General features: G+C 43.7%; 1 protein-coding gene across 8 annotated transcripts in view; it reads left to right on the top strand.

Annotated features, from left to right (window-relative positions):
• Positions 1–25,526, top strand: part of SPTBN1 (spectrin beta, non-erythrocytic 1) — a 213,945-nt gene that overhangs the window by 161,865 nt on the left and 26,554 nt on the right. For all 8 annotated transcript variants that reach the window (XR_004428292.1, XR_004428293.1, XM_033175702.1 and 5 more), the window contains 13 exons: positions 253–368; positions 3,568–3,680; positions 4,438–4,625; positions 5,624–5,741; positions 6,960–7,118; positions 8,097–8,399; positions 10,254–10,407; positions 11,091–11,961; positions 12,049–12,186; positions 13,023–13,779; positions 14,750–14,952; positions 19,866–19,956; positions 25,117–25,263. Coding sequence is in view for 6 of the 8 variants with exons in the window: in XM_033175702.1 (XP_033031593.1) it covers positions 253–368; positions 3,568–3,680; positions 4,438–4,625; positions 5,624–5,741; positions 6,960–7,118; positions 8,097–8,399; positions 10,254–10,407; positions 11,091–11,961; positions 12,049–12,186; positions 13,023–13,779; positions 14,750–14,952; positions 19,866–19,956; positions 25,117–25,263 (3,358 nt within the window). In the remaining 2 variants the exon portion in view is untranslated. The remainder of the gene's footprint in view (positions 1–252; positions 369–3,567; positions 3,681–4,437; positions 4,626–5,623; positions 5,742–6,959; positions 7,119–8,096; positions 8,400–10,253; positions 10,408–11,090; positions 11,962–12,048; positions 12,187–13,022; positions 13,780–14,749; positions 14,953–19,865; positions 19,957–25,116; positions 25,264–25,526) is intronic.

The raw sequence follows: 25,526 nt of genomic DNA, 5'->3' as shown, positions 1-25,526 counted from the left end.
GAAAATATGGGAGAATATATAAATTCTTCCACACAAAATAAACAGGTTCATCCTTAATCTCTTTTTTCTTAATAAACTTTGAAGTGTTTATTCAAAAATCAGGTTTCATTGTTTGATGATTCCGTAATAGTATATTTTAGAGTTTTACTCCACTAAGTGGTGATTTTAACCTTTTTGGAGTAACAGTCATGTTTCATTGGTCATATTTCTTTTCAAGCCATGATTTTTGTTGTCTTCCACTGTTCTGCACAGGCCTGACCTGATAGATTTTGACAAACTAAAGAAATCCAACGCACACTACAACCTGCAGAATGCATTTAATCTGGCAGAGCAGCACCTCGGCCTCACTAAACTGTTGGACCCCGAAGGTAGGGACTCAAGGGATAACAGGTGGGATTTTTAGCATCTGTACTATCCAGGTGTTAATGTAAAATCTGTTTTGTGTCAGTATGTTTCATTTGTACGGCATGGTTTGGGAATTATCAAAGGAAGAGCTTAATTTTGGTTATGGGAATTTTTTGAGGATTTGTGGAAAGGATGACACTCAAAAAAGGCCTTGAAAGATGAATACGATTTAAACAGTTTGAAGGAGAGCGTGTGCAGGCAGAGCTACTAGCTTGAGCAAAGGTGCAGAACCAGGAAAGAGGACGGTGTGTTTGAGGACTGACAATTCAATGGGAATGGTGGTTAGAGTAATAGTGTGGATGGGATCCCCACAGGGGCAACAGGCAACAGGGAGTCATTGAAGATTCTTAGCTGCTGTGTTCGAAGGAGAAAAGTAGAAAACCTGGCATAGGCTCTCAGTGAATGCTTGTTGGCTGACATTTATCTGAAGGCGGCAAGCAGGTTGGATGGGGATGGGTGGAGATTGGAGGCAGGGACCTTGTTAGGAGGCTATGCTTTGCTTGTGAGCAAGTAAGAGTTTAAATGAGGAAGGCATATTTGTGAAAGGGGAGTGGGGGTGGAAGGAGCAGCAGTCACAGTCCTTTCTTACAGATTCATCCCATTCTCTGCATGGAACTAATCCCTCTTTACTCTGTGAGTCCCTGTGTAACTTGGAGCTGACCTGTGTGGAGCAGTCCCCCAGGTTGTATCTCCCTTACTTAACAAAATCCTAATTCTGGGTTTCATTTCAACATGAGCTCTCATAGGAACTTTTTCTAATTTTGAGAAGCATTTAAAATATCAGGATTTGTTTGTAGTGCTGAAGATTTCTAGATCCTCTCAGCTGTGAACAGATATTAGAGAGGAAAAAAACCATGTGTATGTGAGTGAAAGTTTAAACTTCTTTTAAATATAGAACAGGAAGTTTAACTCCCCAAAGGCAGATCAAGGTCATGAGGCCTCCAGGCAGGCTTCTTGCTATTTTCCAATGCATCAGATTTGCTGATATGTTGGTTACAGGAAGTTGAGATAAAATGATCTTTGTACTAATCCATTAAATGATTTCTCAATATAAACAGAAAACTAAAATTCCTTGGGTTTCAATAAATCTTCGTGCTTAACCTCTATCTTACTATGGGAAGGAATTTTTCCTTACCCCACGTTCTTTGTGCTTTGATAAAGAACCTTTTTTTTTCCCTATCACAGTGACAACATTTTTTAATAACTTGCTCATTAGTTAATCTTTCTAATCACCGCCCAGTATGAAAAGGGGGATTGATGTTCCCCAGATCACAAAACAAGGAGCTAAAAATGGCAGCTGATTTCACTTTTGTCCTGTTGGTTTCATCTTGATTATTAGTTGTCCGGGGTCCCAAAGAGCATCAGTTCAAATCTACTTGCAGACAAGTTAAATAAAAAGTTTTGCCTTTTCACTTCTTTGAGTTTTGTTGACATTTTGTGTTGATTAAATTGGATACTTACACTGGCATTTTTTTCTGGCTGTCCTCCAGTTCACTCTCCTTTGTGCGTACTTTGACGGGTTGAGCAGACACAGGAGCCCTGGGGTAGGGAACAGTAGCTATGATTCTGGCCCTCACTGCCACTGGCTGCCTAAGTGACCCTGGACAGGGAGGTGCCAGCAGTGCGTCCTAATATTCTCTTGTTTAAATTAAGAGAAACAATTTTCCTCCATACAAGGCTGTCAGGGGTGGCAACAGGAATGGGGGTGTATGTATGAATGTATATTGAAAAAGAGCTTGATGATATCTGTTAAGAGCTGTCCTGTGTGTTCTTTTCACAACCTATCCCAAGTTGAGTGCTTTACTCAGTATTACCAAACTTCAAAGACTTGCCATTTTCAGTTGTTTGTTCCTTCTCTCAATACCTATTTATTGACCACCTGCTTTGTGCAGGACAGCACAGCAGGAATGTGGGAGGTAGAGTGGCTTGCCAGGACAGGCTTCTACCCTTGACAAGGACTGAATTTTGTAAGGCAAACAAAACATGCATAAAAAACCATAACCTAGCAAAAAGTGGACTGTGTGTGTGTCCATACAAAGCCCAAGGGAATAGAGGAGGGAGACAATAATGTCAACTGTAGGGATCGTAAATGGTTGTATTGGGTGGTAACTTTTGAAATGGACCTTGATGGATAGTAAGAAAGTTACGGGATCAGAAAGGCCATTTCAGACAAAGGGAAATCATGAGTAAAGGAAGTCATGTTGGAAATTATGTAATATGTATAAGGAATGGTGAATGGTCAAGTTTGATTCAGAGATACAGTGCTAGGTGCAGTGGCTCACATCTGTAATTTCAGCTACTTAGGAGGCTGAGGTGGGAGGATTGCTTGAGCCCAGGAGTTTGAGGCTGCAGTGAACTGTAATCATGTCACTGCATTCTAGCCTGGGTAACAGAGTGAGACCCTGTCTCAAAAACATTTAATAAGGAATACAGTAGCTGAGAGGTAGGACGCTATAGAATTTAGGAATGTCTAGAACAATGCTTGACACTTGAGCGTGGTGAATATTTGAGAAATTGATGGAAAAAAGGGAAGGAAAGTCATAGCCAGATTCTAGAGGACTGAAGCGCTTATACTTTATTCTTCATACTGAGTAATTTTGAGCTAGGAGGAACTGTGTTCACAGCTGTGCTTCTGGAAGATCAATCTGGGTACACTATGTGTAAGGAAATCGAGTAGTAGGGAAAGCTGGTGGAGGGAGCCGTTGTTTCAGGGCTGGTTATGTGACAGGATGGGTCTGAACAATGAGTCACAATAAGGATTCCACAAGTAAGGGTCATCCCAACTCAGACTCAGTGACTAGCTGCTGGATACTGGTAACAAGAAGATAAAGATATCCAAAGACTGAGTGACGTGGGGCGGTGCTGGTCCTGTAGGGAGAAATAAGAACTCAAGCAGAGCAAACCCAGTATTGTGGTAGGGCAGGGAGAGGAACTGTGTGTCTGTGGAAGGCATTTCATGAATATTCACGTAATAGGGAATCAGTGAGATGGTTTCACCCTCATTATCCTCGTAATTAGTGCACTGATGGCAGAACGCTCAAGTACAAACATGAAGACGCTGCACCGTTCCGTGTTGTCCAGCAGTCGTTGCATTCATTCCTGCTGCCTGGGTGGGGCACAGTAGCATGCAGTACATTGAACAAAGTCTTCTCTGGGTTACAGACATCAGCGTGGACCACCCTGATGAGAAGTCCATAATCACTTACGTGGTGACTTATTACCACTACTTCTCTAAGATGAAGGCCTTGGCTGTTGAAGGAAAACGAATTGGAAAGGTGAGCTCATGCCAGTTTTGTGAGTTGTGAAACATAATTAAGGTTCATTGAGCCCTCATTCTCCCATGCACTCATAAAATTTGCCAATAGCAATTTGTAGTGGGCTCTCCGGATGGTAGGGAAATCAGCTGAAGCCTCTTCATCCTGAAGGGTAACAAGAGGTGGGAGAGATGGCCACCATATTTAGGAAAGGATCTGGGGGCTAACTCAAACCCAGAAACATCCTTCTCCTCAACCTTTCCAGGAAACTGGGTATTGGAAATCTGATCGAGTTGACTAATGTCATGGGTGTGACATCCTACTTACCACAGTTGAAAAGGTCCCAGCATCATGCTTTTTACTTCTCATTTGGTGATGTTCACCTACCATGTTTTCAAAACACCTCAGACCAGATGACATTGTCCTCTCAATGCAGTGAAGTCAAAAAGTAATGGGCATTTATGGGACAGGATCCAGCTAAATAGAGCCCTTTTGTTTCTCTAGGGATTTCAGGATCTCTTTGCTTGGGGGTTGGGAAGTTACAGAACCAATTGCAGTTAGGCTGTCATTGCTCACAAATAATCACAGTCTAGGTGCCTCTTAGCAGATGGTTCCTTGAGTTAAAATGCTTGTGCCCAGGTGCGGCCAAACTGTTTCAGAGCCGGCCAAACTGTTTCAGAGCCGGTTATTTAGTGTGCATGCACTCGTATAGGGTTGCAATCGTATTTAACTTATGGAGCAACATGATCTTTTTAATTTTTCTATCCCTTGTTTACAGGTGCTTGATAATGCTATTGAAACAGAAAAAATGATTGAAAAGTATGAATCACTTGCCTCTGACCTTCTGGAATGGATTGAACAAACCATCATCATTCTGAACAATCGCAAATTTGCCAATTCACTGGTCGGGGTTCAACAGCAGCTTCAGGCATTCAACACTTACCGCACTGTGGAGAAGCCACCCAAGTAAGATGCAGATTATAGTGTGTGATCATTAATATGGGAAGACACATCACTGTAGCCAGCAGACCCCTGTATTCTGATTTCTATAATCTCATCTCTTAACTGAATGCCTCTCAGTAGCATGTCCTACTCCTTTTCACCTGATTCTGTGTTGCTGAGATTTATGATAGATCATGCTCTCTCTGAGCCCTTCCCAATAGAAATGTACCACTGACATACAGGATATATGAGAATTCTAAGAAATGGTACAAGTCCCCAACCCCTTATCCAAAACCATTGTGCCCAGTGTGTTTCAGGATTCCATACTTTTTGGATTTTAAAAAAACAGCACAACTCATTTGTTGTATATTACAAGACCTTAGATGGGACTAAGGCGGTAGCCCCGTAAGCCCAGTAAGTATCTGTAGCAAAATGTGTAAATATTCACATTACATTAGATAAAGACAATAAATAATTTCATAACAGTTCAGATCAAGTTTTGCAACCCCAAAAAAGTTTGATTTTTTTTCATATCTTTTTTAAGTTCATAATTGTTGAATAAGGATTGTAGGCCTTATCTGTTGCTTACCGTAGTTCCAAAGTCGTGTTTTCTTTTCTGAAAACGGTTGCTTATACCTTGGTAAGGTCTCTGAAACCCATTGAAAATTACATTAGGTAGACATTTGAAATAATCCGTGTTGAGTGCATTCAGCTACACTGAATGAATGAAGTAAGTCCATTGTCCAGGATTTAGGGTTTAAAGCTTGACTGAAGTCAATACAAAGAGTATTGCATGCCCTTGACACCCTCAAATATAAATGTCAGCAACAACAACTAACTATGAAAAAATTCCGCAGTTTGGTATGTTTCAAGGTTTGTAATAGCCAATGAGCAACCTCCTAATGTCTCTTTGACATACATTTCACATAAGTCAGACCAGAGTTAAATGGTTTTTAAAATGCATGACTCTGTGAAATTTTTTTTTTCTCCAGTAACAAATGAATGTTTTCACCTGTGTTTAGATTTACTGAGAAGGGGAACTTGGAAGTGCTGCTCTTCACCATTCAGAGCAAGATGAGGGCCAACAACCAGAAGGTCTATATGCCCCGGGAGGGGAAGCTCATCTCTGACATCAACAAGGTAAAGTGGATCTGGACTCTGCATGGGCCCTGACCTCCTGGAGGCTTCAGGTTCTATCAGACGGTTTCGACTGCTAAGAGGACAAGAGACTGGAAGGGGCTGTCCCCACCTGCTGAATTGACAATTGGCAACTGGTAGTCAGGTGTGGCAAAGGACCAAGCAAACAATGGTGCCGGGCTAGGCTGCTGGAGGCTTTGGGGGGTAATGTTAGATTTTATCAAACCAACTTTGGCGCAGGCTATACACCTTGCTACTCAGATACATATCACTTTTCTTCTCATCTGAGGCAATTGTTTCAAACATCTGTAAATTACAGAAAGGAGAATTGAAATTTCATGTGTTTGGAATCATAGTGATTGTGGGGCTTAGGATGTTGGCTTCTTCCATTAGAGAAGCTGTCAAATAAGCAATTATTTAATCATCATGCCTATTATGCCTGCAGTTATAGAAATTCACAGCAGGCATTATTTCCAATTAGAAAGAAATTTGAAAATTCTAGAACTCTGGTCACTTGGACACAACTACATTCCTTTTTGCTGCTCATTAAAAAAAATTTTTTTTTAATGGAGACAGGGTCTCGCTGCAGCCCAGGCTAGTCTTGAGCTCCTGGCCTCAAACAATCCTCCCACCTCAGCTTTCAAAGTGCTGGAATTACCGGCATGAGTCACTGCGTCTGACCCCACTTAGATTCCTTTGAGTGGAATGTTCGATCTTTTTTTTTTATGTGAAGAAATACATTTCATAAGAATGAATTTAATGCGGACGGTAGGTCAGGATTTTGAAAGAAATTTCAGATGTTTAAATGTTTTTTTAAGTGGCTCAGGGTGGAATGAATGAGAAATTCGTATGAATTCTTAGAAAAATCATGTATCTTTTTTATATGATCAAAGCTATTTAAGATAATTTATTTCCTCTTAAAGTAAGAGATTTATAATTTACTTATATTGCTTCATATCTACAGTTTTGTTTTCCAAGTACAACACAGAATCTTTAGATTTAGATAATGGAAGAGCGTTCCCATGAGGATACACTAAGAGAAAAACCCATTTTTTTCCTCAAGGCTTGAGAGTCAATGATGGTGGGAATGGGATTTCCCATTCAAGTTGTCAGGTTTTTTTGAGAAATACTAGCTGTTAACTGTAGCCACGGAAGTTTCCTTCAACACTACAGGAAACTGTTTGTGTTTGTGTGTGTATGTGTGTATTTTCATTTTTGTAGGCCTGGGAAAGACTGGAAAAAGCGGAACACGAAAGAGAACTGGCTTTGCGGAATGAGCTCATAAGACAGGAGAAACTGGAACAGCTCGCCCGCAGATTTGATCGCAAGGCAGCTATGAGGGAGACTTGGCTGAGTGAAAACCAGCGTCTGGTGTCTCAGGTTCTGCTCTTGACATTGTTAAAAAGACTGTTCCTGGGGTAATCTAGAAACACAGACATATGCCAGGGGCATAGGGTCAGAGGACAGCTGCTTATCGACATTCGTTATTCTGGAGGAACTGTCAGGTCACTTTGGCTACTTCCCATGAAGAGGATGTTTATAATTTCTAATATATATTTCTGTTTATCTAACTTTTCATAGATGTGGAAGCAGCTCAAGCAGAGTTTGTTTAGAGCCATTGAGTGTGTGTGAACTGTTCACATTTATAAGTTCTAACGGTTTCTCTCTTTTCTTTAATCTTTGACCAACTAATCCTTCGAGGCAGTTAGACTGGTTGTGAAATAAGCAAAACTGGCTTGCTTTTCCACCTGACTTGATATAAGCTATCACCTGCTCTAGCTTTTCAGTCAGGTACTAGATAGGAGCTGGGCTCCTCTGCAAAATGGGCAGTTACTAGTTTGCTTTCAGGAGGGCATCTAAGTTCAAGGCAGAGACCAGTGAGGTGGGGGACTCAGGAGTCAGATTTGGATTTAAGACCACCAGGGATTAATGTGTGCTCAATATTTCATGTCTGTTCTGTTTCCTTTGGCAGGGGGGTGACGGGCAGGGGGCAGGAAATGTTTTTTTGTTTGTTTTGTTTTGTTTTGTTTTTTTGAGGTGGAGTTTCATTCTTGTCATTTAGGCTGGAGTGCAGTGGTGCCATCTCAGCTCACTGCAACCTCTGCCTCCCAGGTTCAAGCGGTTTTCCTGCCTCAGCCTACCAAGTAGCTGGGATTACAGGCACGTGCCACCACGCCTGGCTAATTTTTGTATTTTTAGTAGAGACAGGGTTTCACAGTGTTGGCCAGGCTAGTCTCGAACTCCTGGCCTCAGGTGATCTGCCCACCTCAGCCTCCCAAAGTGCTGGGATTACAGGCGTGAGCCACCGTGCCTGGGTGGATTTTTTATTTTCCTTCTTTTCATTCCATTTCTCTGTAGGACAACTTTGGGTTTGACCTTCCCGCAGTTGAGGCCGCCACAAAAAAGCACGAGGCCATTGAGACAGACATTGCCGCATACGAGGAGCGTGTGCAGGCTGTGGTAGCCGTGGCCAGGGAGCTCGAGGCCGAGAATTACCACGACATCAAGCGCATCACAGCGAGGAAGGACAATGTCATCCGACTCTGGGAATACCTACTGGAACTGCTCAGGGCCCGGAGACAGAGGCTCGAGATGAACCTGGGGCTGCAGAAGATATTCCAGGAAATGCTCTACATTATGGACTGGATGGATGAAATGAAGGTAAAATCTGACTGAAAGGAAGGAGGACAGAGCTGATCCAACCAGCGCTCTCTTCATTGGGACTCATTCACTAAACCCCTACATACAGTTGTGTGCCTTGTCTAACTGCCCACCTGTACAGCTAGAGAGGAGCCACATCACCCATGGGAAGATTGCTAGCTCAGGAATTAAATGAGACATGAAGTGTGAAAAAGTTCAGTAGCTAGAGCTCTGTTTCTGTGATTTAGGTCTATCTTAGATATATTCCAGTGTAGGGAATCAATCACATTGTGATTTTCTTTATTTTTAATTTTTCAGGGTTAAACTAACTTGCCATTTCACTGATCTTTGAGTGAGTGGTACTACTTTGGGCAGGGGTCCCAGAGAGGTGGTATGGGGAGAAGGAAGGAGTGGTAGGTGCCGCAGAGGAGAGGTCAGGAACCAGGCAGCCAGAGTTCTGATTGTGAGTGTCTGAGTTGCCTAATCGTCTTTGAGCCCTCTTTCTTGGTCTTTAAATGGAGATCGTACTTACTATCTATCTTATCCAGTTATTGCAAGGATGGAATGCGGTAGTATGTGCACAGATCATAGGATGGACTGGATGGCAGTGGCTGCTCGTGCTGTTTATTGACCGCTCTCAGCATAGAGTTCCAACCTTTCCTCCTTCCCAGGAAGAGACCTGCTATCATGCCATGGCCCTGTACCTGTTCCTGTCCTCCGATGCAGGCCATGGAATGCTCAGCCATGTCAAGCAGTTCTCCAGCTGGAAGGCCTTTAGCCTTGTAGATAGAAGAAAATAGGTCAGTTTTCAGACAGTCCCTTGAAACCTCCTTTTGTCTCAGCACACTGTGCTCCCAAGCTTGACCTTATGCAAGAGATTCCCTTCCCAGGATATAAGCTGTCATCTGTTGCCTACCTCTTGGACTGTTCCTGGCAGAGGGGCAAGGTCACCTGATACCATCAGTTTTCCCTCCTATTGTTCCAGATTTATGATTTTCTTAGGTCTTGTCTCTCTTGACCTCTCAAAATAGAAACGTTCGTAAAATCTAGCAGAGAGGGACTTTTCATTTTGTAAATCATGATGCACATTGTAACTCAGTTGGTCCAGAGACTTCTCAGAAGTAAGAGTGAAGTAGAAATCCCATATGGTAAGGATGTAGAATGAGGCCCCCAAATTTGGCTGGTTGATGGAAGAAACAAGAAAATATCAGTGGGTTCAAACTTAAACCCTAGAAGTTGCTTGGGGTCTGCTAAGCAAGACAGCCACCTGACCCTGCTCTCCTTATTGGTTTAAAGATGTGGCTTACAAGCTTTTCAAGTAGATTCTTCTCCCATAGATTGTGTAAGTATAGTAGAGGCATACCAATAAGCTCTTAACAGAGGAAAAACGAATATTCACTTACAGGCTCAGCAACTTCTAAAAGATTTCTTTCAACTTTGAAGTGACCAAGTCTATCACCTTTATTTATTTTTTTATTTTTAAGTAGTTGTTGCAGCGGTTTCTTCTTGAAGTTTCAGTTTATATTTTGGAATCTTTCATACAGCACCCCTGCCCACCCTCCCCACCCCCACCCCCACCCCTCCTGGCCCTCACCACCTTTTTCTTCTATTCTGCACTTTTTAGTGTAGATTTGACTTGCTTATTCCAAGGTTGGTAATCGTTAGTTTGTGATAGCTCTCCTGACTCAGGCCTTCAGGTTTGATTTGTTTTATTCTGGTTTGTTGACCATCATCTTCCCCTGAAGGTGTGGGGTCCATGGCAGACTAGAGGGAAGGCACAGCTTCATTGCTGGCTGTCTGTTTGTCCAAAGATTACGTCATGCTGAAGTCAAGGCTATAGTCACAGATGTCCTTTTGGTTGCTTCTTGTGCACAGGTGCTAGTATTGTCTCAAGACTATGGCAAACACTTACTTGGTGTGGAAGACCTGTTACAGAAGCACACCCTGGTTGAAGCAGACATTGGCATCCAGGCAGAGCGGGTGAGAGGTGTCAATGCCTCTGCCCAGAAGTTCGCAACAGATGGGGAAGGTAAGGATGGCCCATTCCAAGCATTACCTCCAGATCACCAGAAATTCATATTTATAGAAACACAATGGGGCTTTTGAAGTTACTCTGCCACTATACATTCCTAGTGGGTTTGTCATGGGAGCATGAGATACAGTGGAGTGGCCTTCTGAACACTAACTCTGTCTTGTTTTTCTGGAATTCATATGTCCTTTCCTTAAGTACACAAATGCTGCTTGACTTTGAGTGGCTTGGTGTTTGGCAGTGAGACTTTTGCCAGACCTCACTCTTTCTGGCCATGCACCGACACCCTGGTATGGCTGCTCCAGCGGCTCCTGGTTTTCACATCTGGTTGCACATATCTCTGTTTGGAGGATGTTTAGAATGATTTGGTTTTGCTTCATGTATTTCTAGAAACAATTATATTCAATTGCCTTTTTCATATGATTCAAGTGCTTTCTTGCAGGAGGATGATCACTTGGTCTGCGGTTGGGCAAAAAATATATATATATTTATCATTGCCCTCACTCCTATTCTAGTCAAGATATTAGAAGGTGCTCCATTGCCTTATCACATGGCCCTGCATTTAGATTTAGCAGTGAGCTGGTAATCATAAGTACACGGGGTGTAGCTCACTGCCTGTCGGTGAGCCTGCACCCATGCTGAGCTCCATCACACACCTACATTCCTTCCTTGATGTTAAACAGGTTACAAGCCCTGCGACCCCCAGGTGATCCGAGACCGCGTGGCCCACATGGAGTTCTGTTATCAAGAGCTTTGCCAGCTGGCGGCTGAGCGCAGGGCCCGTCTGGAAGAGTCCCGCCGCCTCTGGAAGTTCTTCTGGGAGATGGCAGAAGAGGAAGGCTGGATACGGGAGAAGGAGAAGATCCTGTCCTCAGACGATTACGGGAAAGACCTGACCAGCGTCATGCGCCTACTCAGCAAGCATCGGGCGTTCGAGGACGAGATGAGCGGCCGCAGTGGCCACTTCGAGCAGGCCATCAAGGAAGGCGAAGACATGATCACGGAGGAGCACTTCGGGTCGGAGAAGATCCGTGAGAGGATCATTTACATCCGGGAGCAGTGGGCCAACCTAGAGCAGCTCTCGGCCATTCGGAAGAAGCGCCTGGAGGAGGCCTCCCTGCTGCACCAGTTCCAGGCAGATGCTGACGACATTGACGCCTGGATGCTGGACATCCTCAAGATTGTCTCCAGCAGCGACGTGGGCCACGATGAATATTCCACACAGTCTCTGGTCAAGAAACACAAGGACGTGGCGGAAGAGATTGCCAATTACAGGCCCACCCTTGACACGCTGCACGAGCAAGCCAGCGCCCTCCCCCAGGAGCATGCCGAGTCTCCAGATGTGAGGGGCAGGCTGTCGGGCATCGAGGAGCGATATAAGGAGGTGGCAGAGCTGACACGGCTGCGGAAGCAGGCACTCCAGGACACCCTGGCCCTGTACAAGATGTTCAGCGAGGCCGATGCCTGTGAGCTCTGGATCGACGAAAAGGAGCAGTGGCTCAACAACATGCAGATCCCAGAGAAGCTGGAGGATCTGGAGGTCATCCAGCACAGGTGAGCGGGGCGCTGCCAGTCACTGGCCTGTTCCTTGTGACCACCAGTGGGCCAGGAAGTAACCACCCTGTCAAATTGCCGTTTCAGATTTGAGAGCCTAGAACCAGAAATGAACAACCAGGCTTCCCGGGTCGCAGTGGTGAACCAGATTGCACGCCAGCTGATGCACAGTGGCAACCCAAGTGAGAAGGAAATCAAAGCCCAGCAGGACAAACTCAACACGAGGTGAGCACGCAGCCAGCAGCCTGCCAGCCTCCCACGTGTGGGGCTGGGGAGGGTGAGGTCACTCACTGAGCCTTGCTGTTGGGAATTTCCCACATGGGGTCATTGACATTGCAACACTGATGTCATGGCATTGGCACCTGCCTTTTGACACGTCCTTGTTTTGTAAGAAGTGTCTCTCAGGGCAACATCATTGGTTGCGGGAGGATGATCTGAGCCAGCCCAGCGCCTGCCCCTCTGCACACCAAAGTTAGGGCCTTGGTGTGACCTGTGTCCAGTGTAGAAGGTATCAAGATGACACCTGTGCTATCCATTTTAAAGTAACTTCAGGAACAGGACTCTAGCATGTTCAACACTTAATTTGCCAATGGGAAAGTCCTGATTGTCAGGGCAGACCTTTGTTCCAGTCTTATCTTTTTGTTGAGTAAACATGTTTGAGTAAGTTGTGGCACCTGGCCCCAGTTTTGAAGGTTACCATCAGTCTTAGAGTCTTAGATTTGGAAAACATTCATTAAGTGGAGTTCAGAGATGTTTAAAATGTGTGTTGCAGACATGAATTAATTGACTCTGGGAATGGATGTGTTGTAATTGTTCACATTGGAGCTCTGTAACACATTCCTCTTTGTGACAGGCTTTTTCCAGATTACATTGCATCCCTGAGCCATTTACATTATATTTGGTGTTCATAGTCTGAGTGAGATAATTTTCCGAAAAGCATGTACTAAAAGCAAAGATGGAGAAAACAGATAAGCAGCATTAACCCATCACTGTTCCTTTTGCAATCCAGCCGTGGTCGGTCTTCCCTTTTTCACGCTCGCGCTCTGCCCCTGCACTCACAGGTGGAGCCAGTTCAGAGAACTGGTTGACAGGAAGAAGGATGCCCTGCTGTCTGCCCTGAGCATCCAGAACTACCACCTTGAGTGCAACGAAACCAAATCCTGGATTCGGGAAAAGACCAAGGTCATCGAGTCCACCCAGGACCTGGGCAATGACCTGGCTGGCGTCATGGCCCTGCAGCGCAAGCTGACCGGCATGGAGCGGGACTTGGTGGCCATTGAGGCAAAGCTGAGTGACCTGCAGAAGGAGGCGGAGAAGCTGGAGTCCGAGCACCCCGACCAGGCCCAGGCCATCCTGTCTCGGCTGGCCGAGATCAGCGACGTGTGGGAGGAGATGAAGACCACCCTGAAAAACCGAGAGGCCTCCCTGGGAGAGGCCAGCAAGCTGCAGCAGTTCCTACGGGACTTGGACGACTTCCAGTCCTGGCTCTCTAGGACCCAGACAGCAATCGCCTCGGAGGACATGCCAAACACCCTGACCGAGGCCGAGAAGCTGCTCACGCAGCATGAGAACATCAAGAACGAGATTGACAACTATGAGGAGGACTACCAGAAGATGAGGGACATGGGCGAGATGGTCACCCAGGGGCAGACCGATGCCCAGTACATGTTTCTGCGGCAGCGGCTGCAGGCCCTGGACACTGGATGGAACGAGCTGCACAAGATGTGGGAGAACAGACAAAATCTCCTTTCCCAGTCACATGCCTACCAGCAGTTCCTCAGAGACACGAAGCAAGCGGAAGCCTTTCTTAACAACCAGGTAAGATTTGTTCCTGCCTTTGCTTCCTTTCCATGAAAGCAGCCCTGGCTGCCTTTTGAAATGTTTTGGCTAGGGCAGCTGATTTAACCCACACCTGTATGGAATTATATGGATAATTTAGAGACAGATTTTTTTCCCCAATATTCTTGAGGCGCTGAAATCCATCACATTGTAGGGGACAGGAATTGCTTTGCATAGGAGCTGCTTTGCCTTACAAAGTACTATTTGATTTCAACTGCCATTTAGGACATAGTATGTCCTCATAATTGAGGTATTGATCCCATTTAAAAGATAAAGTGAGGGCCAGGCATGATGACTCACTCCTATAATCCCAGCTCTTGGGGAGGCAAGGGCAGGAGAATCACTTGAGCCCAGGAGGTCAAGGCTGAAGTGAGCTGTGATTGTGCCACTGCCCTCCAGCCTGGGTAGCAGGATGAGACACTGTCTTTTTAAAAAAAAAAAAAAAAAAGTACAGTGAAGATTTTGTTTTTTTCTTGAGACCAATCTGTCTTCTTGCTCTAAAAGGGTCAGGGACTTCACCTGAGGACACAAGGCAGCGATTAGAGAAATAAAAACAGCTGAGGATAGTCACCAACTTCAGGATTGCTACTGTCTCAATGAGAGAGTATGAAGGGTACATTACTGTTGCCTTGACGGGCACGTGAGAGGACCCTTGAGGCTGATGCACAAAGCTTTGGTTCCTTTCCTCACTCACTTTGGAAAAAAAAATTTAGAGTATTTAACCCCTGAGGAAATTTGGTCAGTTACAGTGTCCCACTGGGTTTTTTTACCTCGTAACTTTTAATTTGATATGATGTAATTATTTCATGTAAGTGTAATAAAAGTGTTGAAAGTGTTGTGAAGTATGTTGCATGGAAAGTGTTGTGAAGTATGTTGCATGGAAATGTAGAACACAGGAAAACGAAATCCTTCATTGATCCGTTATGACATGTTTCTCTTTTTAAATAAGGAGTATGTTCTGGCTCACACTGAAATGCCTACCACCTTGGAAGGAGCTGAAGCAGCAATTAAAAAGCAAGAGGACTTCATGACCACCATGGACGCCAATGAGGAGAAGATCAACGCTGTGGTGGAGACTGGCCGGAGGCTGGTGAGCGATGGGAACATCAACTCAGATCGCATCCAGGAGAAGGTGGACTCTATTGACGACAGGTACAGTTTTCTGAGGTTCTTAAGGGAGACTTGCATGTTGGGGCTCTCAAACTTCTGAATTGTTGGCCAGAAGCCCTTGGGAGTGTGGGCATAAATTTCCCAGTGGGCGGAATATGGGCGCCCAGCAGAATTTCATCTACCCAAACAGAAAATTAGTGAGCCGTGCATGACTGCCTGAGAATGTGGTTCTGGTGAGACATGTACAAGTGTCCACAAAAGGAAAGAAAGCCTGAGAAGCCAAGCTAATTCTTAACCAAGGACCTGTAAGAGCTGCAATGCTGCGTCGCATTCAGGTGTAAGCCATGCCCTTTGAGGATTGACACATGCTTGTGTCACCTGATAGGACCCCTGGCGCCAGGTATTCCCAGCTAAGCCCATGTTTCCCTTCATCCATGAGAAAGAAACCTGTCAGCAGAGTGGGAAGGGAGGGTGAAGCTGGCGTGTTCTGAGTACCTGGCAAAGCCACAAAGGAACATAATCTGGACTTTTTTAGAAAATTGGCTTGGATAGTGCTGTAATAGGATCTTTTTCATGATGGGAGGTAAATAAGAGCAAAGGTTATTTTCCTCTTCTGCCAGGGCATCTCCACGATTGGATACACTTTCTTCATTTCTTGTTTAAAATTATTTATTTATTTACTTATTTGTGTGTGTGTGTGTCTGAAAGATTTCCTGCCTGGTTGGAGGCCAGTGGACTCCATTTGACCCTAACTCTTTGACTCACCCCTTACTCTTGCCTTGCCCTGGTTACTTAAGTTGGAGGTTGGGGTAGGTCGGGGTTGGATGCACTAGCACAGGCCAGTCTGGACCAGCCACTGGATCAGTCACTAGCCTCTGTTCCAGTTTGGGTTGAATTTAAGGGCTTGCTGTGAGACTGATATCATCAAAAAACAAACTCTTCCTCTGTGCCTCTCTTCTGGCCTTCAGGTATATTGGAAAGGAAAAATACTCCTTTGCTTACCACATCCGAGAGGGTTTCCTGGGACCCCTGGTCAGGTTGACTTAAAATAAGATGGGTGGAGAGGGGATGACTGTTTCCAATAAAGATTGAACTCCTGTCTTTAGCACTTCCAATCTTTTTTTCTGAGCTGATTCCCAGCCTGAACCGTATGTTCTCTAGGTTGGTATTGTGGAGTAGAGCATAACTTATATTAATTATAATTTTGTATCTGTTGCTTTTAAAACAGCTGCAAAAAAGAAAAATAAATCCACCAAACCCTCCTTAAATGAGTGTGAGAAACAGTGATTGGGCAAAGCATTCTTAACCTAGAGGAAAAAACTTCCTTTTTTTGTAATACTAACTCTGAGTATTTTGTAAATAAGGTATCCTATGTACTTCATGTTAGATGCACACAGCTGGTTTCCTACAGGCGGGCTTGGCTGTTAGGGACATGTGCATTCAGGCAGGCATGCAGCTGTCTTGGTGCTTCCTTGGTTTCTTTTTATGTCCCCAGTGCTGCAACAGTACAAAGCTGTTGGAAGCAGATGATGCTGTCAAGACTCCTGGATATGAGAAAACATTTCAGCAGCAGCAGTCCTCAGTTGTGGCTTAACCTTCCTTTTGCCCTTGACCAAGAGCCCGGGCTCCTGGTGTTCCAGAGCTTCCTTAGGTTTCCTCAGTTTTAAAAAAGAAATGTAAAAATGACCCTGTACTATCAAGAAGCATAATAAAGATGGAAGGAGGGAGCTTCCAGATGAGCTGCCATCGGGAGAACTACATTTTCTTATTTTTCTCCACTGATGTTAACTGAACTCTGATTTCACTTTAATGTCCCCAGAGGCCCACAGAACTGAAACTGACCCTAGAGGGTACTTGTCTGTTATGAAAACACACACATTTGTGAGTTCCAGGTGTTGTAGGAGCACAAGCTAAGTAAACATCTAAACCTTCAGATGTAATCCCCGCTCCTCGAAACATCCTGACACTGTGGTGAAGCGATTCTCCTAGAATGTAGTCATTATAATGTGCTTACATTCAGGAAATCTCCTGAGCTGTTGAAATGAAAGAGTACCAGAACAAAGACACTGACTCTAACAGATGTGGGCGGGGCATGAGTGGCCTTCAGAGTGCCTGTGAGTGGGGAGAGACTGTCCTCAGCCTGCCCTTGCGGATGTGAACAGGGAGGGAGGGAGCTCCTGGCCAAAAGGGAAATTCCAGCCACAGCACAGTTCATGGGGAACAAGGAACAGTATCCAGCTTCATAAAGCAAGACCCTCTCTCACACCGGAAAACAGGCCTAAAAATTACCCAGTTGTTTCACTCAGGCACCTGGGGTTCTTGACTATTCACAGAAACCAAAACACCCACATCTGCTTCATGTGATGAGGGAGCTTTTTTGAGTCTTCTGACGGGGAGAGACCGTGAGAGATGGAAAAGCACTCTTAGTTCTGTGGAAGCTACAGCCTAGTTTTACAAGGTCCTTCTCAGGCCCTTGCCTATAATTGAATCCGAGATCCAACATGGAATTTCCTGAGTTTCACTTCCCGTGAATGATGTCCGTTGCACTAGTAGACCATTAAGCCACACTCGCTTCTTTTAAGTGTTTTCTGAGTCAGCGGCAGTCCCAGATGCCTGTGTGGCTGTGTTTCACCCCACACAAAGGCCATTGTCACACCTGCGCATAGATCGGTGTCATTTGGACATGTGATTCTAAATCCTTGCCTCCTCCTTCCCATCTTGATGGTCCCACTGTAAAAGAAAGGCTGCCCAGGCAGGTATCTGCTGGGTATGCGTGAGAGTTGATTATATAAGAAACACATTCAGGATTCTGTCTGGTTGTATTTCTCCCTTAATGAACCTTTCCAGACAGTGTTTGAAGTTGCGTTCATTTCTATTATTTCCGTGAGAGGCGAGGATGTGTGTCCTGTTGTTAATTTCCAGTATCTGGGATTCTTCCCTGCCACTGTAGGACTTAAATGAGATGCCATGCCGAAGGGAATGGAATCCTTTATCCCTTTGACTAGGGGCAGGACTCCTGCATTTGTCACTAACTCCAACTCATATTACCTCCTTTCTAAAGATTTGCGTTCTTGAACTCCCCTCGAAATAGAATTGGAATTTGAGGGAAGGGAATTTCCTTTTGACCTTCGTAACCCATCCACATTCTTAGATAACTAATTCTTTTTAGTCCAAATTCACTAACAGTCTTTTATTTTTTTTAATTTAATTTTGGTCTCTGATGATAGATGCAATGACATAAAATGTCTCTGGCCTTATTATTTTTTGTTGTTATAAAAGCAGTAAATGTCTAACATTTTCAAGGGGAGAACTACTGCCCTTAATCCCATCTGTAGCATATGCCATTTAAGTGTTTGGCTTCTAACCCATGCCTTGGAGTTTTGTATCGTTTAATATGTATAAACTCTTTTCATTTAGCATTATAGTGTAACTATTTTTCTATGTTTGCATTTTGCCTATGTGGGATAAGCATGTTAAAATCTCTTTTCCTGATGCTATGGAAGTCCTTTCAACTTAAAAAAATTAAAAAGGCATTATTTCTATCTAACATATGCCTAATATTTTTATTTATAATAATTGTATATAATACTGTAATTTACATAATATAATTATATATGATATTATAACATGTAAATATGTATAATTTCTACTGTTCTGTAGCCACTGGTACCTGCAGGAGCTATAGGGGCAGAGGGCTTTTTCCTTTGGTTCTCCAGGCAGACAACGGCTATGACACTGCATTGTCCGCAGCCACTGAGGGCCTGTGTGGTGCATGCATCTCTACTCTAACATCTTTCTTTCTCCTGGGGAAGTTTCTTCAGACACCAGTCAGCAGCACGTGTTCACCACGCTGCTTTTACTCAGCGTGGTGGAGAATCCAAGGCTATGTGTTCTTCCTCATCCCTGCCTCAGGGTTTGGCGGATGGAGGAGAGACCTTGTGCAGGCACAGGCAGTAAGAAATTGCTCTACGAATCAGATTGGAAACCCAGCTGTCCTCAGTTGCACTCTTCCTTTATCTGTCTTAATACCCTGAATATAGACTGGCTTTCTTGCTTAGGCAACTCAGGAATATCAAGGAAGTGTATGTATGGCAGTGCTTCTGAATCCTCAGTGGGTCCTCCCGTATTGGAAGTAAAGCTCTCCCCTGTTGTGGTGGAGCCACTGGAAGACCATCCTTTGCTAGGCATTCACGCTGCTCTTTCTCAGTTTCCAGTCTCTAAGCCACTGGATGCATGAAGGAAGTTTGCCAAAGAATGCTGGCACCTTCACAGCAGATGGGGAAGGAGCCAAGTAGGGAGTGAGCACCCCCTTTACTTTAGCGTTTACCAAATTCAGCAGCTCTTTCTAATTCTTACAAGTTATTTATTTAAGGTTTTGTGTTTTAACTTCTTTGAGCTTTAACTACCCTTATCAATTGATTAAAAGTGGAATTGAGTTAGTATGTAGTCTTACAGGTCTAAAAATTTTCATTCCTTTTTGTTTTATTTTTGGTGAGTTTTTTTTAAGATGAGAAACTGCTTATCAGGAAACATTTGTTTAAAGCCAGTTACATGATTATATATATTTTCTTAGCCTTGTATGTATCACCCAGTTATAAGCTTCTTAAAAATAAGTTTCCAGTTCTCCCCCGGTGCCTAAAATAAGGACTTGTACATAGCGTGTGCTCGTATTTTTTTCTCAACACCAGATTAGGAGGCACCAGATTTGTATAGATAATTTGACAGTATGTTTGGCCTGTTGTGTAGTTTGGGCAGGTGTTTGGGTCTCTCTGGGACTGTGGCTTACTCCTTTGGAGGATGCTAAAATCTCTTTATCTTCTCTTCACATTATTGAGAACTGCAAGCGAACTCTTTTTACCGTAGTTAGAAATTCAGGAAAGAAATTGATTTGTATTCTGTATTTCAAGATTCTCTACTTTCTTCTTTAAAAATTATTTTTGTTACCATTCTAATAGACATAGGAAGAATCGTGAGACAGCCAGTGAACTTTTGATGAGGTTGAAGGACAACAGGGATCTACAGAAATTCCTGCAAGATTGTCAAGAGGTATGTTGCTTTTTAATCCCTCCGTTCCTGGATTCCAGTAATAGCAGTTGCCAACCAGCATTTAGCACAAGAGCCTTTTGAATTATAAAATTAATGAAACCAGAAATCCATAGCACCCATTTGACTCACAGGCAGGGATATGTGGCACTTCGTCAGTTCTCCAGCCTACAAGTTACAGCTTAATTAGATCATTATAATCTAGAATATTATATTAATAGTATAGTACTCCACTGTTCATTACAGTAGCCACCAGCCACAATGTCTTTATGGTTGGTTGGCTATTTCTTTTTAAATTAACTATAATTAAATAAAACTAAGAGCGTAGTTCTTCCATCACTAGCTATATTTTAGTGCTCCGTAGCCAACTGTGACTAGTGGCTACCATGTTAGACAACACAAATATACAACATTTCTGTGGTCAAAGGAAGTTCTATTGGATATGGATGTCCTAGAATATTGTGCAGCCTAAAAGCATTTAGTGTCATGTTTTCACTCTTTAAAGCAATGTACATTTCAATGGTATGGAAGGAAAGAACTAAAGGGAACTGAAACTGGCTACCAAGTAAGAAGTGGAGATTTTAAAAATACAAATTAGTTTCTTATTCACTTAAGACCTTCATCTATCCATCTTTCAGGCTGTATCTAACATGCAAAGAGCAGTAATGTTGATTCCAAGCACCAAGTTTTAACATGTGGTATTAATCTGATGATCATTGTACTCTTTCATGCTCTTCTGATACGTGCACAAACTTTGAAATCTAAAGTTGGCCAGAAAAAAGTAGTTTCTCTGCACGCTAGTTGGAGAATAGCATCTAGCTGATTTCACATGTGAGTTCATGAGCATACCATATTTCTCTCTCTGCCGGAGAACAACAGACACTCAGCCCTCTCTGGTTTATTAAAATAAAAATCCTCAGGCAAAAATGGGGTGAGGAATATCCACACAAAACTGCAGGAACCTTGATGGGGCTAAGAGTATGGGGGTAGAATCAGGTCATATGCTGAGAATACAACTCCTATCATCGCAGACACCCTGCACACAAACGTGTGACTGTGCATTAAAAGAAATACGGCTCCAATGACAGCTGCGTTAGATCACGTATAACAGAAGCAATCCTTTGCGTCCGTTAAACTGCTGTCTTACTGTGAATCTTGCAATATGCTCTTGCAGCATAACCTTAAGAAGGAAAGCCCCTAAACTATGAAGCTTAGGGTCTGTCAGCTTTAAGCACCACATTGATGAATCTAGGTCTCTGGGGGATTTGCCTGGAGCCAGACAGGCTGAAGACAGGAGTGCCTCTTCTAAGTGACACGCAAGCATTAGTAACCCATTTGAATAGGATAGTCATTTACAGAGGCATTCGTGTTCCAAGACAGGGCATAGAAGAGAGTAATGGGATCTAAAGCTAGCTATATGGAGTTGGCCTAGTGTGCTGCAGTAATACCAGTTGCCGTTTTTCACCATAGGGAGTAAAAGGGATGAAGAGGTGTTTGCAGCTTGGACTGTGCCTTTCACAGATTGGTAGTCCCTGTTCCACCTTGAGGAACCATCAGTGACTCCCTGTAACCTCAGCCCATATTCCTGGGGATGGGGAGGTCAATGGGATCCCACACTCCTGCTTTTAAAGGGCAAGTTAATAAGATGAAATTCATTTACCTAACAATGGTAAAGCTAAGGTTAAATCTGAGAAAAAGAAGGCCAGGGAGCAAGCACATGAGTGGCCAGGGAACCCTTGAGAGAAACTCATTTGTATTGGAAATTTCCAGTCTCTTATTTTCCACTGACATATGTAGATTTCACAAGTAGACATATATGGGAAAATAAGTACATAAAGTTTTGGTTCTTCCCAATGGAATCACGGAAATGGTCAGTCTTAATAGGTCTTTAGATCTTTGTTTCCACTTGCTCTAAATTAGCATCCCTGGTTATGAGGAGTTCTCTCCTCCACACACATCTTGGCTGAGTTCCAGTGATTGTGAGGCATGCCCAGGGGCTCTGTCTTCTGTGACTTCTCCTCAAAGGACACAGGAAAGTTTAGGTGGAGCTTTTTATGTCCAGGAGATGATTTGCATATCTCCATGTGACTGCTCTGCCAACTCATCCTGGTTTATCCTGTCTTCCCTTGTTCTGCCTGTCTGTCCTTGAGCCACATTAGAAGTTAGTACAGCCATAGTGCATGTGGGAGGTGTCGTGTATCCCACACCAGCATGTGTAGTCTCTGCATGGTTGGTGGAATTTAGGTCAAGCTTGGGGGCTCTAAAACCCTTGGTATAGTACTATAATCAAAAGGTTGATACAGTCGTTGGCTATAAATTTTTCCATCATTCAGCCTTATTAAAACATACCCCTTTTAAGCCAGAATCTTTTGAGAATGATGTTTGTGTGCAGACCAGCCCTACATTTGATAATCTACCTGTCATTCTGGTAGATATTTACAGAGCACTCAGAGATCAAATTTATTATTATTACAGGATGTTGGTATTGTTCAAGGTACGGGGAATCCAGGGGTTTGTCTCTTTTTTCGGCTTCCTTTCTTGTTGGGTGCCTTGGCTAGAGAAGGTGTGGGTTGTAAGATCTACACCTGTTGCCACCCGCATAAACACCGCCTAGATGAGGACAACTATTGTACCAGCAATACAGTATGCTGGCATATACAGTATGCTGGAATGAGCAGGGACCTTCCTATTCCCAGTTACAGTGGGAAGATAGAAACCATCATCATCTTTGTAGTGTTTTTGTTTTGTTTTGAGACAGAGTCTCTCTCTGTTGCCCAGGCTGGAGTGCAGTGGTAGGATCTCGGCTCACTACAGCCCCCACCTCCTGGGTTCAAGCGAGTCTCCTACCTCAGCCTTCCGAGTAGCTGGGATTCCAGGCATGTGCCACCACATCCAGCTAGTTTTTGTATTTTTAGTAGAGATGAGGTTTCACCCTCTTGGCCAGGCTGGTCTTGAACTCCTGGCCTCAAGTGATCCACCCGCCTTGGCCTCCTAAAGTGCTGGGATTACAGGCGTGAGCCACCGCACCTGGCCTGTAGTGTTATTTTAATGTGATATCCTGAAAAATGAATGAATGATTTTAAAGGTGTTCCTTTTTTTGTTGTATTTCCTCACACTATACCACCTATTTTCTGGAACTGATTTTTATTTTTCCAGGAAGGCAGGCAGTATGTCTACATGTGTCTGGTGCAGGGATGTGCGTTAGTCCTTTGCTGTTAGCCTAATTCAATGATCAAAGTATTTTTTCCTTATCTTTTTCCAATCTGCACAGTGTTCTTTTCTGCAGAGAATGAGTAAATTCTTAAATGACCTTTGTAAATGCCCACAAATAATAACTGTAACTCTGGCTCCAGAATGCTGATGAACTAGCAAGTTCCATAGATCCATTTCATTGTGCTGTATCGCATGATGGTTTATCTGTAGGATGATGTGTTCAGCAAAGAGCAGATTTGTTTATAAGCCTCTGATTTTTATGTAGCGCTCCCTCTCTCTCTCTTTAATCCCTCTTGGGTAGGTGGTTATGAATAGTGAAAATATGTGAATGTCCTTGGCACTTGAAATCGATAAACACCTTCTATTTTGTGTGTATGTACAGAATACAGGGAAAAATTTTGTCATTCAGTTTCCCTTTAACCTCTTTTCCCCTAAGATTGAATGGCCATAGTCTTTCAGATTTAGCTGCCCAGAAAACTGGAACATAGATAATTATTTCAAAGTAGGAAGTGCAGTGCCTTTATTGTGTAATACATCCATTGTCTTTGATGACGAAGGGCTTTATGAGATTTGCTAATTTTTCCCTCAACAGAGAGTGACATCAAAAAGCTCACTACCTTTTTGCTTTTAACCCCCTCCCACCCTCTGCCCCCTGTGCCATTCCCTGCGTGGTGAGTAGCCCGAGAAAGGTAGGGACAATACCCAAGAGTTCACCCACTTTCAGAGCTGGGGGGCTCCTGTGACCCACATCACTCTCCTTGACGTCATTTCCAAAAAACAAATCTCTGGGGGAGCCTTTCCTGGCAGCAGCCCACAGCGGGAGTGGAAGGGCCTTGGAAATGTTAATTCTGTAAGTACTTCTACTGGTTTTATGTGCCACTTGTAGATCTTTGTTGATAGAACCATGAAGGATTTAAGGTGCCAATTTGTTGTGACAATAACTGGTATAAAAGTGGGCTTCTCACGGTCACTCAGGAGAAGGGACATGGTCCCTTCAGTTGGTTGCTTCTGATTCCAGGCTGGCTCTGCATTCTTTTGTGTATCTTCAGCCTGGGCAAACAAAAAGCTCTTCCTAGGTTAGCACAGCAAATGGAGTGGGAATCAGAACTCTGGCATGGCCATTACAGGCAAGCAGTAATGAGCCAGGGCCGATTCGGGATGGAAGCCAGCACAAGTAGGTCTGGGCCTGGCGTTTGGCTGACCCCAGTAAGACAGCTCCTTTCTCAGGTCTGTCTGCGGCCTGCAGCCTTTGTGTGGCTCTCCAGAGTTCAGATCCAAGCGGACATGTTGGGTCTCAAAATCAAGTCCTGTGAAGTGTTCTTGGTGTGAATGAAAGGTTTTTAGAGAACTTGAGGCTATAGAAAAAGAGGTGAAGGTGACTCAAACTTGAAGGAAACATTGAAGGGGCATCATTGTTGCCTTAGTCCTACAGTGAGCAAGTTATTTATGCCTTTTGGCATTCCCTTCGATGCACCCGCAAAAAGGAGGTTAAAAGTAGTTTTTGTTTTGTTTTTTTAAATAAAAAGAACTAAAAGAGTTAGAAGGATTGCCAAATGGGGTAAAAGTCAATCATGATTAACATGGTATAGCTGACACAGGTATTTGGAAGAGAAAAAGGGTCGTGTCTTGGACTGGTTAGGGCAGAATTTTGAACACGGGCCTTTTGTGGGGAAAGCCAGTTTTGAGTGCCAAACAGTTTGAAAGCTAGCTTATAGAGCTTTTGTACTTCTGGAATGAATGTTAGATATAGTTTGGAGCAGAGCTCAGGTACAAGCTCCATCTAATGGACACCTGTCATGACGGGTCGGAGTTGTGAAGTTAAATATTTGGTTGTCTGTCACCATGGAAATGTGTGTAGTATGCATAATATGACAAACACAACCCTTTGCAGGTGGAAAAAAGGCTGATGTCTAGGATCACAATCTCTGAATCCTTCTGATCTTTCCCTAGCTGTCTCTCTGGATCAATGAGAAGATGCTCACAGCCCAGGACATGTCTTACGATGAAGCCAGAAATCTGCACAGTAAATGGTTGAAGCATCAAGCATTTATGGCAGAACTTGCATCCAACAAAGAATGGCTTGACAAAATCGAGAAGGTGAGTTAAAACATTTGATGTGGCCATGGTGAGAAAACAAACAGGGTAGTAATAACCTCCTTTTTATTTAGCACGTTTTCCAGCACATCTGAGTCTTATCTGTACATTTACGTAAGTTACACAGCCAGTAATAGCAGCTCCCTTTGCACTTACGGGTTCCTGAATTCAACCCATCAAAAGGGAAAAAAGCAGAAACCCAACCAGATAGTAGAAAATGCTTGATTTATCTTAGAACGAATATTAGGCATTTAGTTTCTGTCATG

This window comes from Trachypithecus francoisi, unplaced genomic scaffold (assembly GCF_009764315.1).
Source record: "Trachypithecus francoisi isolate TF-2019V2 unplaced genomic scaffold, Tfra_2.0 Lachesis_group17, whole genome shotgun sequence".
Lineage (NCBI taxonomy): Eukaryota > Metazoa > Chordata > Mammalia > Primates > Cercopithecidae > Trachypithecus > Trachypithecus francoisi.
Note: the sequence above shows the minus strand (reverse complement) of the source record. Positions and strands in the feature narration are given on the sequence as shown.